The following is a 16745-nucleotide window of genomic DNA, read 5'->3' as shown; positions in this document are numbered from 1 at the left end:
GACTACTCTTGCATAGTAATATTTTAATGGCCACAATTAGTACAGAGGGGCCGGACCTCGATCGTGCTAAGAAGGAAAAAGATACACTTCAAAGCATACGGCGCGCGCATGCATTTCTTTATTTATAATTAGCTTTCATCTTTACTTTTTTGGGTGCCTAAATGAAATCTTTTAAACGATCTTTAATTTGACAATATTTCATGTCTAATCTCGTCATACCATTTTATTATTATATTTTTTTAAAATATTAATATAAAATATAATAAATAATTTAATTTTTTTCAATTCTAAAATAATAATAATATTAATAAATAATATTATACTAATATTTTTTTAATTTTTAATTTTTATTTAAAACTATCTCATCTCATCTCATCTCATCTCATCTCACTATCTAAATCAATTATTCAAAAATATGCATAATTGCATGATAAGCCCCATAGATCTCCTTACCAAAGCGAATCGACCGTCTAGGTAGCACTTCAAGCTGCCACATGTATTGCATGTGGTATAGCCATGCATCTTGATTAATTTCCTTCTTTGCTGGGTAGTTGATCATTTCTCCCTTCATATATTAGGGTTTTAATTAACGTGTAAAAAGTGAAATCAATATTCAAATTAATTCCAGAAACGGAGCCTCAAAAAAATAAAATATACACGATCTAAAACAAACTTATTAAGTCCAGTCCAATGTGAGAGATTACACCACTAGAAGAGAAAATAAGAGAGAAGATAGGGCTGTAAATGAATTAGTTTGTTCGATAGCCCGCTAGGTACTCGCTAGGTTAAATTCTAATCGAACTCGACTTGTAAAAAAAAAAAAACTCGTTCATAAAAACATATACCCGCTCAATTTGTAAATGACACATACCCGATAAAACTCGACTCGACTTGGTTAAGGCTCTTTAAAGCCCGCTCGTTTATACTCTAGTCGACTCGTTAGTTCGACTCGATTAAAACCCATTCATATATTACTAAATATATACATACACTTATGTGTATATACATATATATATGTATTAACTAATAATATAAGCATACCACGTTTATAATTAAATATATATATAATATGTAATCTAATTATTTATGTCTATATAGCGAATATATTTCATATGTATATTTTATAATTTGTATAATAATTAGTTGATAAAATTTAATAATTTCATATACTCGTATGTGAGAACCATATATGAAATAGATATATGTAGGCATATAATATATTGTTATTTTGGATAAATATCAACTAGTTAGATGTTAATTGTTTATAAATTTTTTAAAATTTTATAATTCAACAGAGGTTCTACTTGTTCGTTGTATAAATTCAATGTTATATATTTTATTATTTATTTAATTTATTAGTTATTAAATCTTATTAAAAAAATAAAAAATTCAAGCTCGAACTCGCTTATGGGATAAGTTCGACCTCGACCTTGAGTTGAAAGTTTAACTTATCGAGTCGAGCTTGAATAAAGAATAAAAAAAAAAATTCGAGTTCGAGCCCAAGTATTTTGAATCAAGTCAAGCTCAACAAGTCAAAGATCGTTTCGACTTGTCTCGATCACAGCCTTAAGAGAGGAATATGAGACAAACAATGGATAACGGAAAGGAGGGTATCAGGATAAGGGGACAAGGGGAAAAAAAAAAAAGAAGGGAAATGAAGGTGTTAGACAAGCAAGGGAATGTGACAAATCCTCACTGCTCCTTAGGGGCACATGAAAAGAGGGGCATATAAAATGAAACAGTCGTATGATTTCCGGGGGGGGACTTCAACTTAATTCTTCTTTGGCTTCTTCAATCTTGAAAAGGAAAAAGAGATCCAACCACAAGATTTACACAAGAAAATAAGCATTCGATATCCATTATACAGTGAGAGCGAGAGACTATGAATGACTCTAAATAAGTTAATTATAGTGGATATTCTCTCTTCAAAAATCACGTGGACAAGGCTTTATATCGAAATATGTAAATATGTGTGTCTATCTCTCTTTTATATTCTTGATATTTATTTCAATTTATTGTCATAAACGTACGTACAACGATCCTAGATCACAACGAGATTCTAAATTATATTAATCGAGATCCATATTGTCATAACGAATTGGAAATGATTATTTCTCTCTTTTAGACTGCATTGTGATTTTTAGCATTAAGAACATTCTTATTAGATTAGCTAAAAGTTAAATCTATTGAATATTTAGCTATTAGATAGCAAAATATGTTCACAATGGATTAGCTAAATTTCAAATATTTAGAATTTAGTTACAGTGATTTTAAAATATTTTCCCAAATTTGAAGGTTACTATAGATATATCAAATACATATTTTATTAATTATTTATCTCTCACTTTCTTTTTATCATATATTTTATCACAATTAATATATTAATTTGAGTTAGTGATACGTTAATGTAATAAGAATATGATTATTAATTAATATATAATAGGTAGAATAGTAAAATATGATAAAATAAAATAAATTAATAATTAAAAAATAAATATTTTTGAAATTATTTATTCATTACTATATAATGAATAAATGTATAATCTAATGTGGAGATCTGATGTAAATGATTAAAATCAAATTCATCTTATATTATTTTAGTGTTATATAATAAAAAAATAGATATTCCAATGTGAAAATTTATGTGAATGAAATAGATAAAAGTTAAATTTCTCTTATATTCATTAAAAATGTCATTTAACTTTGATTAATCCAATAAGAGTGCTCTAACAGAACGTATAATTATATTATAAGTTCACTCGTTTCTTTAATGAAAAATGCTAAGCATCTCGTTGGGAGCTACCGCTTGTATTAGTGTGTATTTTTTTATGTGTTTTTGTTTAGTTATTTTTTATATAGATTTTGTTAATAATTTTAAATATTTAAAAAAAATAAAAAATTCATAATATTATTAAAAAATTATTTCTTAATCATGAAGTAAAATAAAAAAATTATTTCTTTTTATACTTCATGATTAAGAAAGTATTTTTAATAATTTTTATTTTATTTTATGATTAAATAAATATTTTTTAATGATATTTTAAATTTATTTTATTTTTTTAAATATGTAAAAATATTAAAAATTTTATATAATAAATAACTTTAAAAAAAACACTTAAAAGAACAAAGCTAGACCCTCTGCGGGAGCTCGTAGCATTGTCCTTCTTTAGTTTGGGATGCGTTTACTATCCCGCTTCATCTTGACTGCTGGAGATATAAAAAAGTTTTTTTAACATATTTAAATATATTTAAAAAATAAAAAATTAATATATTTAAAATTAATATTTTAATCATTAAATAAATAAAAAATTAATCAGTAGTCAAATAAAAGTGTCAAAAGAATGGACATAGTTGTCATTATCATCTAGGCCTCGATCGTTGTAGTCTAGCGGTGAAAAGAAAAAAGAAAAAAATAAAAAGATAAAATTTACCAGCGGCATACTAGCGATTATTGCTAGTAGCACTCTAGTCCAAAATCCAGATAGTACGCATAATGATCAATATCTTGCATGCATACGTCCCCCCTTGCGTCATTGGGTCACAAAATAGATGGGAAACTGTCCTAAAACTTTGACCTTTCAGCAACGTTCGTACGTGGGCCTAGCTAGATAGATTCAGGACTACCGTGATGTCGTTTATTTTTTAAATGAAATAAGATAAATTTAGATTGAAATTAAAAATTAAATAAAATATTATTAAAATATATTTTTTAAATATTTTTTATTTTAAATTTTAATAAAACTGAATTATTTATTTTATTTTATATAAAAATTTAAAATAATTATAATAATTAGATAAAATTAAATATGATAAATTGAAAAGTTTCTTAAATACAAATGAGATCTTAATTCTTGTTCTCTTTCAGTTCTCAAATCTAATCTAGTTACGTAGTTTAGATAAAATAAAATAAAATATTTTATAAAAATATTATTGAAATATTATTTTTATTTTAAAAATTAAAAAATTAATTAAATTTTAGATAAAAATTTAAAAATATTATAATAATTAATAAAATAATTTAATTTAATTTTATATAATCAAATCAACCATTCAATCTCTTAAAAAAAGCTACAAAAGAATTGGGAAAAAGTAATTTTAAATTGATATAATTTGATATAATTTGTTATATTTATTTTATAATATATAAAATAATGATTATAGTTTTATGTAAATTTTTAAGATTGATTTTTTATAATTTACTTGTGAGTAGAATATTTTTTATCTTGATTTGACTCTTTACCTAGATTACCACGTCACCTCTTACGTCAGGTTTTGGATGGGATACTCTTGTAATTAAAATGTTCCATAGATCTGTTTTGTAGATTATAAGAAATTTATAAATATTAACGAAAAACTCTCATCTTTAACTCACTAATCAAACATAAATTAAATCTATATACATAAAAAGTATTAAATTTTAATAAAAATATATATAATAAAAAATAATCAGCTAGCTGATCAAGCAGTACCGGTAATTTATCACGTTAACTTGTAGGTGTCGTTTAGATAGTAACGAGATGAATTAAAATAAAAATTAAATAAATTATTGTTATTTAATAATATTATTATTTTAATATTTATAATAATTAAATAATTTATAATAATTTGATAAAATGAATTTAGATGACTCTTCCATCCAGATTCCAAACCGCTCTACAACGTGTTTACAACGTGTCTCGTAAAAGAGTGATGCAAAGAATCGTGCACAAGTTGTTGACAATGTGTCAATGACATTACTCGACAATCAATTTCCTGTCGGAGTGGACCTTTATCTGCCGGATCAATCAGATCATCGCTATTTATGGGATTTAATTATGCACTCACCAGCTCGCGGCGAAAAGTCTTACAGATCAGTGCGATTTGGATAAGTTGAGATAACATAATTTTAAATAATTAAATAAAATATTATTTTTTTAATATTATTATTATTTTCATATAAAGTTATCGTCTTTTACTACTTTTTTATAATTTTTTTATTTAATGATTACAAAAATGATTATTTAAATAATTTTATATTTTTAAAATTTTTTTAATAGTTAAGGATATTAAAAAAATATATAAAAAATATAAAAAAACAAATACATTAAAAATAATAAAATGGTGGTAAAAAGATTGTAAACCTATTATTATTTAGTGTGATTTAAAAAAATTAAATTATTTATTATATTTTATATAAAAATTTAAAAAATTTATAAAAAATAAAATAAAACGAGTTAAAATTATTTTTTAATCTAAACGGAGCCTAATTCAGTTTATATTTGTCACCAGAATTTCTCTTGTCCATATTTGTTTTTCCTTTTGGTAATTATAGATCAAGGAACCAGAGCCAGAAAATTAAAAAAAGTGTTTCGCGTTCTCTTAGGGGAAAAAAATTATTCATGTTCTACAAAAATAAGCACACCAATTAAGGTGTTTGGATCTTATAATTATTTCTATTAGTTATTATTTATTATTTTATATTTTATAAAAAATATTTACACTTGGTATGAAAAAAACAAAAACAAGCTGTCGGTAGGGAACGTGAAAGTAATAGCAACTTATTAAAAGCATATATATATGAGAGAAATTATAATGGTGGGTATATAAATATTATATAATTATTTTAAAAAATATATATATAAAATTTATATAAAAAAATTAATATTTTATAAAAAAAGTTTATTTAATTTTTAAATAATTATATGATATTTATATATTTTATGATTATATACGAAGAATTATTATATATATATATATATGATGTCGGTACTAGTACGGTCGTGTATGCAATGAACATTTGCTGTCATGTCTTGACTGCAGTGCACAACTTTCATGGTAGATACTTATTTCTAAGATGATAACAAGTGGGTAAACTTGCAGGGATGTATCATTATCTTGCACTTATTTTATCTTACTGCACCGTTTGATCTAATTATATTTTAGTTGTGTTTAAATATTGAAGTGAGTTGAATTGAGATGATAAAATATTGTTAGAATATTATTTTTTAATATTATTATTATTTTGAGATTTGAAAAAGTTGTATTGTTTATTATATTTTATATTAAAATTTAAAAAAATTGTAATAATAAATTAAAATGAGTTGAGATGAAAAATTGTAATAACAGAGCTGGACTAATAGATAGAAGACATGTTGAACAAATTAGATAAACTTTTCTTTAGCTTTCTGGAATTTTTGGTGGAGAATAAATCAGTTAGTTTTTAGAAACATTTTGATAGATTCTGTGATACACTAAATGAAACAAGTGCAGTTGAATTTATGTACAGATGAACCAAGACATGAGCATCAAGTCAATGCAAAAAACAGAATGACAGTTTCATGGGATTGTCCACTTCAAGATTTTTGTAAAATTAACCGGGAAGTGACTGTTGATAAAAAATATTATAAAATAAGAATATGGATAGCAGTAAGGGATGAAGTTGCTAACTTTTAAGCAATTTTAAGGTTGAGTTTGGATGTTGAAGTGAGTTAAGTTGAGATGATAAAATATTGTTAGAATATTATTTTTTAATATTATTATTATTTTAAGATTTAAAAAAGTTATAGTTATGAGTTAAAATGAATTGAGATAGGTTGATGATCCAAACGAGCCCTAAAAAAAAAATAAGGCTTAATGCCTATCCTAATCTAGCAAAGACCATAGCAGCAGAGATAGCAGTAAAGTTTGGAATATAATTAAGGTATGAGGAAGGTCATACTAGAAAGAGACTCCAGAACTCAATCTAAAGAATCAAAATGGAAGCTGCTCTGGATGATCATAAATGATACTCAATCTACCATGACATAGTAGACACGGAGGAAACTCCAATATTTTATCAGATCATGTAATAACATGTTATCAATGAAGGAAGTTGTTTTTTCAAAAAAAAAAAAAAAAAAATATCAACGTTTTTTTTTTAATATTTCAGATTTAAATGATTATATATACAAAGTTTCTTTTTATCAACTATCTGTTGAAATATTATTTTAATTAAAAATGTTGTAGCTGTCCATGATCATTCAATCACTAAGATAGTTTGGTCCATTATCCATTTCCCTGTTTTGGGCCAATGCCCAACATAGCAAGTGGATTTATGTTCCCATAATGGGCTCGGCCTAGAGTGGTCTGTTGAACTTTGCGGTCTCAAAATTCTAGTAAGCAGGCCCTTGGGTTCCGGGGCTTCATATCAAGCTGGGCCTAGATTCGGCTCGATCTCCTTTGCACTCTCCAGGCCCATTATGCTTGGGCCAATTGCAGGAACGGCATTGGACGAGTTCGTTCGCGTTTATATGCTTAAGGTTCAAATTATCAATGGGTCACCCAACCATTCTCTGTCTCTCGGTAACCAAACATAATCCTTTCCCTCTCGACGAGATCTTATATTCGGTTCATTTATGATTTTGATTTTGTGGCTCAATCAAATTTTAGATCCGATTTGAATTCCTCTTCATTGCAGGAATTGGTTTTTCTCTCCAGCCTCGAAGAGAAATCGACATGGGTTTCCTTGTGACAACCCTAATTTTCATGGTGATTGGGATCATTGCGTCTCTGTGCACAAGAATTTGCTGCAATAGAGGACCCTCTACTAATTTGTACATCTCTCATATTCCAATTCATTTCCAATTTTAAAATTTTTTTCTCATTTCATTATCTTCCTAAAATCTGCTGGTTATCTATGTGATTATATTAATCTGCTGCTTCCGTAATTCAAGGTTGTGTTTGAACTTATACAGTAGTAGGCAAGCTAAAATTCGCAACTTTTGTGCATTTGGCTTAGGTTTGTTGTACGATTTCGGCTGAAACTGCATAGATGAGTTAGTTCATAGTTTAAAAAGGATGTGAGAAATAACCTCACCATTTAAAATGAAGGTTCTTAGTGTGGCAGTTTTCATCGAGTCTTTCTTGGTGTTCAGAAACACCCACCAACAATTTTGAATCCCATCCACATTATCAAAGAAAAGAAAATAGAGGTATCTCAAAGTGTCTGTGCAATAGTCTGATGTTATGCATTCAAGGTGTGCTAATGAAATTCCATTTTCATCTTCAGATTGTGATTTGAGTAAATGTGGTTACGGCACGTTTAATTAGGCCTGTAATGTTCAACCATCTATCGAAGACAATATATGTCAACTAAAAACAATAAAGATAGATTGTTTTTTTAGTTGCCTGTGTATCTGCTTTCCATCATCTGTAAGAAGAAAAATGGACTAATCTGTTTCTCTTTTCAGGTTCCACCTAACATTGATTATTACAGCAACAGTCTGCTGTTGGATGATGTAAGATCACGTTTAATCTGCATTTTTTTTAGTTTCATCTATTACTTGGCAAGGAATTCAAAAATCCATTCAATTAGATGTCGTCGGTTAAAGCTAGTTCATCTGTGTACATCTTTTTGGCGAAGACTTGTCCTTTCTTGTGTTTAGGCAGCACTTCATGTATTATAACTCAGTACGATAAAAATAGGGTACGTGATCAAGGCAATGACAGTCCTAGATTCAGCATGTTAAATCATTTATCCTCCTTCATACAACAGATTCTTTCAAAGGTTACACACTGTGGGTCTAAATTCTAGTAGTATGACTTTATTTTCTTTTCTTTTCTTGCTGGGTGCAACTATAATTTGAGAAATGTACATGCTTTTTTCTACATATAACTGTTTCTTCGTTATAATGCCATGCTCTTTTGCTCTGTTAGGTGGGCGATTGTATATCTTGCACAGATGAAACCACTTATTGTCCCAATTCTGAGTGAAGGGGAATGAAGTTCTGTGAAGATGCGGTTACAATATGGGTTATGGAGCGTCTAACCGAGTATCGGATTTTGGTTTTTATGGATCCCTCAGTATCTTCTTGTATATGTAATTCTTGTATGAGCATAAACCTTGAATTTGTTTTGTATTGTTGCTTAATGTAAGGACTTAGGTGCCATGAAGTTGCTATTTTTACCGTTCATTCACTTCAGAAATCATTCTATCAGACATTGAAATTACAAATATGTAGTTTAAATGAAATAAATGATTATAGAGTTTTTTTTTTCTTTAATTTTATTGAGGCTATAAAGAGAACCTCATATTACCCATGCCACATATAAGCTACACCACCTGTGTTTCTGCTATAATAGATGAACTATAGCAGAAAGCATTTCGCAAGAAAACATGGAACAAGAGAGTACAATTTGGGGGGTTGCAGAGAGAGAGAGAGAGAGAGAGAGAGAGAGCAATGATGTAGACATAGGAAAGAGAGGGGAGACAGAAAATAAGACGTTAAGAATGTGGAAGTATATAGAATACTTAGAGAGAGAGGTGCGTACTGTTTTGGGTTCAAGTGTGCTGTTGTGACTTGTGACTTGTGAAGTTTGAACTAAATGGGATGTATCTGCGGGAGAAAACAAAAGAAGATAATTATATATTTATAATCGCACTAGTTAAAAAATTTATTTTTTCTTTTATTTTTCTTGTTTCTTTCTTAATTATGTTTCTTTGCTTGGTTCATGAACGCGTGGAGAGCAAAGAGGAAAGAGCATAGGAAATGTCTCGAATCTTTAACTTATGTTTGCCCACAAAAAATTTCATCTAGCGAGTGAGAGGGCATCAGCTTGCTTACAAAAGAAAAAAGAGTGTAAAAAACGTCGTCGCAACAATTTCTCACAATAATTTTGGAAAAATGTTTAGTCTGTACAACAATTTTATATAAAAAGTTTTTTATACTTACGTGATTTAATACAAAGATAATATTGTAGAACTCTTTTGAGTAAAGATAAGACAACAATCCATTCACAATTCCACAACTTTAAAATAAATAATATATATTCTTTTAATCTAGACTCATCAAATCAAAAGAAAAAAGTTAAAAATAATTGAAAATAATCTTATTTTATTTTATAGTTGTAATCAAGTTGGGTTGGGTTGTCACTTCACCATTTCTCAACTCTTATTTTTTTTAGAAATTATTTTTGTTGTAAAATAATTTTTAAGTATTATATTAAATTATATCAATATATAAATTATGTTTCTAAAAGAAAATTATATCAATATATAAATTTTTTAGCATAAATCTAAATATCTAATACTTGTTAATTTTTTGAAGGACCTTAAGGTCTCATTTGTTTTCAAGAAATTTTTTAACTCATTTCATCTTATCTAAATATTTAATCATTATAATTTTTTTAAATTTTTATATAAAATATTTTAAATATTTTAAATTTTAAAATAAAAAATATTAAAAAAATATATCTTAATAATATTTTATTAAATTTTTAACTTTTATTTTATTTCACACGTAAAAATAAACGAAATCTAAAATCTAACATGCCTCTAATAAAGGGGCATGGTATGCATGGTTCACTTTCCAAATGATGGCTATATTTAATAGAGGAGGAAGCCCGTCAAATCGGCACAATGGGCGCCCGTCCAGTCTTTCAGATGTCTTTCCCAACTATCCACCCAAGATAAGACCATTCAAATGGGCTTTCTTTCTTTTTTTTTTTTTTTTTTTTCATTGTTTAATTTGTTCTGTGTAAAACCCTAAAAACCCATTTCTCTCCCCATCTCTTACTTCTTGTAGAAATGGCAACGCTTCAGCTCACAAACCCAAACGAGCTGATCTCAACCTCTTCAATTCCCACACCATTTCACCACAAGATACTCCCATTTAGAGAATGCGTTTCTCAAAGAAGAAGCACTTTCCGGAAACGACGCCATTTTGGGGTTGTCAGCTGCTCCTTTCACCCAGTGGAATCAGCCAAGATTAAGGTGGTCGGGGTCGGCGGGGGTGGCAACAATGCCGTTAATCGCATGATTGGCAGCGGTTTACACGTGGGTTTTCCTTTACATTTTCCTGGCCTGGGCTCAAACTTCGAAATTCCTCGTCCTTTCTATCCGCGTTCCTCATTTTGTTAGTGACCGTGTGTTTGAATTTCCTTTTAATACCCATTGCGGTTGTACTTCATATAGGGGATAGTGCAATTTTGTACTGTTCATGATACAGTGCATGAACAGTGCGAAAATTGCACTATCCGGTGCATCTTCCGTGTGTACCCCCTGAACAACAATGATAGTTGTTCTATCATTGTCCTTTCCATATTGCTTTGTTAACTCTATAGTAAAATGCCTATGTTGCGTAATACTTTTTGCGGGTATGTGATGTGCTTGAGTTGATATGGTTAAAAGACCTTACCTTACTGATTCATATATTTCATGCATGACCTCGAATTGGGTTCTTATTACCTTTTGTTGTTTGAAGTATGCGTGGGACACGGTTAAGAAGGTATATGAGGTTGTTAATCTTGATGTTTTACAATTTTCATATTTCAGGGCGTCGATTTCTATGCTATAAACACGGATGCACAATCACTATTACAGTCCGCTGCCGAGAACCCACTTCAAATTGGAGAGCTTTTGACTCGTGGACTAGGTCTTGCGCTCTCATTCTGATCTGTTTAGTTCACTCTTTTGAAGCTTTAGGCAATACGCACACAAGCAAGGCCAGTGGTCTTATATATTATTGCTATCGTGCTCTCATCTACGTTTTGGTAGTAGTATTGTGTCTAGAGTTCCGCTGCAAAGTGGACGGGCTGATTTTCTTTGTTTAACAGCCTTCTACACATATGCTGCCACCTCAAATATTACACCAAACTTCCAATACACTCACTAACATGGGAAACAAAAGAGATATGCCAATCCTCTGTGCTTCCAGTTTCTCAGCACCGCTGCACAATAGAAATCCAGAGTTCCACCGCCACCAGTCCGACGACAATGTTTTTGGGCGTGAAAAAAGAAAGGAAAAACCACCACCCCAAATACAAAATGCCAATGCAAATTCCTGTGTTCCTCTAGTTTCTCAGCAACCAAACAGAACGATTATATCCAAACACCAAATAAAATACATATACTACGGGAAAATCTATGTCACAGAAGCCGAAACAGAAACCCTAATTTAAAATTTTTTTCCTTAATATTTTCATAAACAGCAATCAGAGACAAAAGGAAAAACGTAAAATAAAATTTAATAAAATCAATTCCAAAATGGACATAAGAAGAAATATACAACAGAGGGGTCGGAACTAAAAATAAAAATTAAAAAAATGTTCTTTGATCAAGAACTTTCTGGATTCCTTGAAAATCTGAAAGCTAAAGGAGCTGATTGGAAATAAATATTGGGAGAGAGGAAAAAGAAAGAGGGTCTCTTGCAGTTGGGTGCTGTGAGTCCGAGGAGCAGCACTGGGAGTCGAATGTCTCCGAGGGCGCCGCAAGCTCCAAGACCTCGTTTCTAAAGTAGTCCTCAACGAGGCCTCGTTTCGAGACTCCGCCGGTGAGGGTGGGCGAGGGGCTCTAGATCTTTGCGTTCGCCGTCGTCTGTTAGGGGCTCCAGATCTCTGCGTTCGCCGTCGTCTGTGAGGGGTTGGGATGGGCTGCAAGGGGCTGAGATGGGCTACGGGTGTGAGAGGGGGAGCGAGGGGGAAGTTGAGATCTGAGTGTGAGAGTGGTTTCCTAGGGTGCGGTCACATTGCAGTTGAAATGGAAAGCCTACGTGGCACTAATCTATTGAAAGGCTGTTTTTTAGTGGAGAACGGTCGGACCGGTTATAAGGTTTCCACTTGTGTCTATTGATTGACTTATTTGATGGCGATGCAGGTACGGGTGGGAATCCACTTTTGGGGGAACAAGCTGCGGAGGAATCGAAAGAAGCCATTGCAAATGCTCTTAAGGGGTCAGATCTTGTGTTTATAACTGCTGGTATGGGTGGAGGAACGGGGTCTGGTGCTGCCCCAGTTGTTGCCCAGATATCCAAGGAGGCAGGTTATTTGACTGTTGGTGTGGTTACCTATCCTTTCAGCTTTGAAGGACGTAAGAGGTCCTTGCAGGCAGGTGCCCTTTTGATCTACTCAGGAAATCGTGGAAAACTTAAATTGTTGTCACTAATTTCCTAACCAAATATTTTAAGAGTAAGGATACCCACACAACACATTTTACAACATATTTCACAAAATATGTTGTAAAATAAGGGTATTTTGGTAAAATTATGTTACTTTTACAAGTTAGTTTACAAAAATAACCTTCTTTTTAAAACATTGTTGTGTAAAATGTTTGAAAAGTGATGTGTGTTTATCATTTTTCATATTTTAAAGTGCTTTGATGCGTCATCCACAGTTCTTGAGTTCAATAGGCACAAATGTCCTATGTTTTTTTTTTAAAAAATTTAACAGGCTGAGGTTCTATGATTTCCTTTTTCTGTTTCTGGCAAGGCATTACTCTCTTATACATCCTATGAACTTGGATGCCTTTTTAAATGTTTTTTTCCCGTTCCAAATAGGAGCAATATATGCATGGCTCTGGACTCTTCTATTTTGCTTTGGATGGTCAGAATATGTAATTTCTCAATAGAAAGCCTAAATCACATGGTCTATACTTCAAAAGAACTAGTCAATGATATAATTAGAACCTCATTGGAACCTTATAAAGAGTAAGAACATCTCATTTCCAAGCAATGTTGGATTTCATTCACCACCTACCCTTATCCTTATCATATGGGTTATTACAATCTCTCCTCAAATTCCCGACGTCCTTGTCAAGCTTGTCCATCGTAGGTGGCATGGCTCAAGTCCCACATTTCTGGTTGGGATAGGTTGTGATACCATTTGTAATATCCCAATAGAAGGCCCAAACCACATGGATTATACTTCAAAATGACTAGTCAATAATACAATTGGAACCGCATTGGAACATTATAAAGAGTAAGAACTTTTCATTCTCAATCAATGTGTGATCTCATTCACCACCTACCTTTATCTTTATTATATAGGGTATCACAGAATATCACACTTCAAACTGTAGTTTCATCATTTGCAAACTATTGTATACATCTTGTGTACTTGGGGTATGCTTATTGCCATTAATAAAATGTTTTTTTTCCATTTGTTAAATGGAATTGCTTTATTTATTGATGATTTTTTCTATTTCGTTTAGTTGCACATACACACAGCTATATATAAAGTAATTGACGGCTTCTTCCATCCACTTTGACCGGGTTTGGGATGACAGGATGTCTTAAGATGTTCATTAAAAACAACTCTAGCTTGCTGTTTACGATTATTAATTACTGTAGATGAGTTGCTTTGCTTAGCTGTAATTGTAGTGTTGAGAGGAGACACACTGAAGGAAGCTGATAATTTATAATATTGTGGTGATATGTATGGTGCTAACAAATTTCTATAGTTTCTGAAGTTACAAATTATATTGTATTAAAATCTCTTCAGGCGAGGCTATTGAAAAGTTGCAAAAGAATGTTGACACTCTTATAGTCATTCCCAATGACCGTCTCCTGGATATTGCTGATGAGCAGACACCCCTTCAGGATGCTTTCCTTCTTGCTGATGATGTTCTACGTCAGGGAGTGCAAGGAATTTCAGACATAATCACGGTGGGTGTTTTGTGAAACCTGAACTGTAATTTCACACTTCATTTCTAATCCAGTTAATTTAAGAAGTCTAGCCATGGCTACTCATTAAACTTAGAATGAATTCATTATTAGTTACCTAATAATCAAAGAAATACGCACTAATATTTTTAATTATCATTCTGCTCCTCCAAGATATTATGAAGATTGAAATGTTCGTTTGCAGATACCTGGACTGGTTAATGTGGATTTTGCAGATGTCAAGGCAGTCATGAAAGACTCGGGAACTGCAATGCTTGGAGTAGGAGTTTCCTCCAGCAAAAACCGTGCAGTTGAAGCTGCTGAACAAGCTACTTTAGCTCCCCTCATTGGATCCTCAATTGAATCAGCTACAGGGGTAGTGTACAATATTACAGGAGGGAAGGACATAACCCTGCAGGAAGTGAACAGAGTGTCTCAGGTACTTGAAATATATGAGCTACTGATTTCTATTGTTATATTCTACAGAAGGCACACTTCACCATCATTTTGCATTGAGTTTGGATGAGTAATATTAAATTTAATGAGAGTGAATTTTCTCGTATAGAACCACGCCTGAAATCCCTGGAAATCAGCAAGTTGATTTTGGCCTTTTCTTTTTTTATTTTTTTATTTGGTGAATGGAAATGAGATTTTCCCTATGCCCCTTGAAGCAATTTATATTTAAGTTCATCCTGTTCTTTGGTATTCCATGTGCTATGACATAACAAAATGTGAATAATCTTCTTGTTGCTACCTGTTGAGCCAATTGAGAGAGCTTCCTCTCTCTGATAACCAGTACTATTTGCATAATTTAGAGATTCAGAGAAGGCATAGAAATGCCGCTTCAATTTTCATAATTGATTTATTCTAAATTGTCCCAAAAAGGTTTATGTAGAGTGAAGGGCACATCAGCCACCAGCATCTTTTAGCCTTCTCACCAAATATTTGAAAAAAAAAAAAAAACCTAGGATCTCTCTTTGCAGGTTTTTTTGCTTCTTTCCCCATATGCAATGTATTAATATCTGCACATATGTTGACGCAATGACCTCTTTCAGGTTGTGACGAGTTTGGCAGATCCTTCTGCTAACATCATATTTGGGGCTGTTGTGGATGATAACTACAACGGAGAGATTCATGTTACTATCATTGCGACTGGGTTTTCGCAGTCTTTTCAGAAGACACTATTGACAGACCCCAAGGCAGCAAAGCTGATTGAAAAAGTTACAGGGGGCCAAGAAAGTAAGGGAATGCCCTTCTCCCTCAACTCCTCAACCTTGCCGTCAACTGTTCCATCCAGACCATCTCCGCGAAAGCTCTTCTTTTAACTCGGTCCATTTTTTTTTTTGGTTCAACCACTTTTTCCATTTAACTCTGTAATGATCTTGAAGCTCAGTGTATGGGAATGTCACTTTCTTTTAGGGTTTACTCGTATTTATGTAGTTAGGGTTCTTGGAGTACTCATTCTTTATCATGTTCTCTACTAGTCCTCGATTAGAAAGTTAAAAAATATAAGTCTGGAAAGCATTACTCTGATCAAAACTATTGATTGTTATGCGATAGAATCAAGTCTTTAATGGAAATGATTCAATGTTAGTTAAAATTGTCTGCTTTCTTTACGTCTGTTTTTACAATTCTAGTTTGCATGGCGGCAGGAATAGAAAAACTCTATCCTGATTTCTTATGGAGTGAGATGGAGGATGATTTCAAGTTTCACGTAGTCAGTTGAGATAGGATATGTAGGCAAATTCCAATAGGTGGGTTATAAAGAACTTGAGAACGTTTAATCGAGCACTTCTTGGTAAATGACTTTGGAGATACAATATGGAACAGGAAGTTCTCTGAAAATTAGTGGTAGATTGTAAATATGACAGTCGGGGGGGGTGGGGGGGGAGTTGGGGTACTAGAGAGGGGAATGCGTCCTATGGTGTGGGGGTTTGGAAGCAAATAAGAAGAGGGTGGGTGGTCTTCACTTGTCATACAAAATTGATGGTGGGGGAGGGTATTCGTATAAAATTTTAGAGGGACATTTGGTGAGGAAATGTGGCTCTAAAAGACTTTCCCATCCGTTTTTCGAGTGGCATGTGATCAAAAAGCTTCATTGGTGGACCATATGGTTTGTTCAGGAGACCAAGTCCAATGGAATATTACTTTTAGTATAGCAGCCAAAGATTGAGAAATAGAAAGTTTTGAGGCTTTCTTCAGCTTTGTTTATTCTATGAAGCTAAATGGATTGGAGGAAGATAAGTTATCGTGGACACCTGCAGGTAAGGGTACTTTTTCGATTTGCTCCTTTTATAAGTCGCTTACATTTCTACCAAACACTCATTTCCCATGGAAAAGTTTGTGGAGGAA

The 16745-nt window shown here is 31.8% G+C and overlaps 2 protein-coding genes across 3 annotated transcripts; both read left to right on the top strand.

The window, feature by feature from the left end:
* The first annotated feature begins 7258 nt into the window (after positions 1-7258).
* Positions 7259-9006, top strand: LOC108984713 (V-type proton ATPase subunit e1). Its single transcript, XM_035687140.1, has 4 exons — positions 7259-7320; positions 7436-7571; positions 8208-8255; positions 8674-9006. Exons 1-4 carry the CDS (start codon positions 7269-7271, stop codon positions 8738-8740), a joined length of 303 nt encoding a protein of 100 aa, XP_035543033.1. The 5' UTR covers positions 7259-7268; the 3' UTR covers positions 8741-9006.
* Positions 9007-10432: 1426 nt separating this feature from the next.
* LOC108984689 (cell division protein FtsZ homolog 1, chloroplastic-like) lies at positions 10433-15847 on the top strand. Of its 2 annotated transcripts, XM_018956732.2 has the most exons (6): positions 10433-10792; positions 11291-11390; positions 12611-12844; positions 14233-14396; positions 14599-14832; positions 15449-15847. In XM_018956732.2, exons 1-6 carry the CDS (start codon positions 10544-10546, stop codon positions 15716-15718), a joined length of 1251 nt encoding a protein of 416 aa, XP_018812277.1. In that variant the 5' UTR covers positions 10433-10543; the 3' UTR covers positions 15719-15847. The 2 variants fall into 2 exon arrangements, with proteins under 2 accessions (XP_018812277.1, XP_018812283.1); XM_018956738.2 differs by lacking the exon at positions 12611-12844 and having other exon boundaries at positions 10483-10792.
* Positions 15848-16745: the final 898 nt, after the last annotated feature.

The sequence above is a fragment of the Juglans regia genome, chromosome 2 (assembly GCF_001411555.2).
Source record: "Juglans regia cultivar Chandler chromosome 2, Walnut 2.0, whole genome shotgun sequence".
NCBI lineage: Eukaryota > Viridiplantae > Streptophyta > Magnoliopsida > Fagales > Juglandaceae > Juglans > Juglans regia.
Note: the sequence above shows the minus strand (reverse complement) of the source record. Positions and strands in the feature narration are given on the sequence as shown.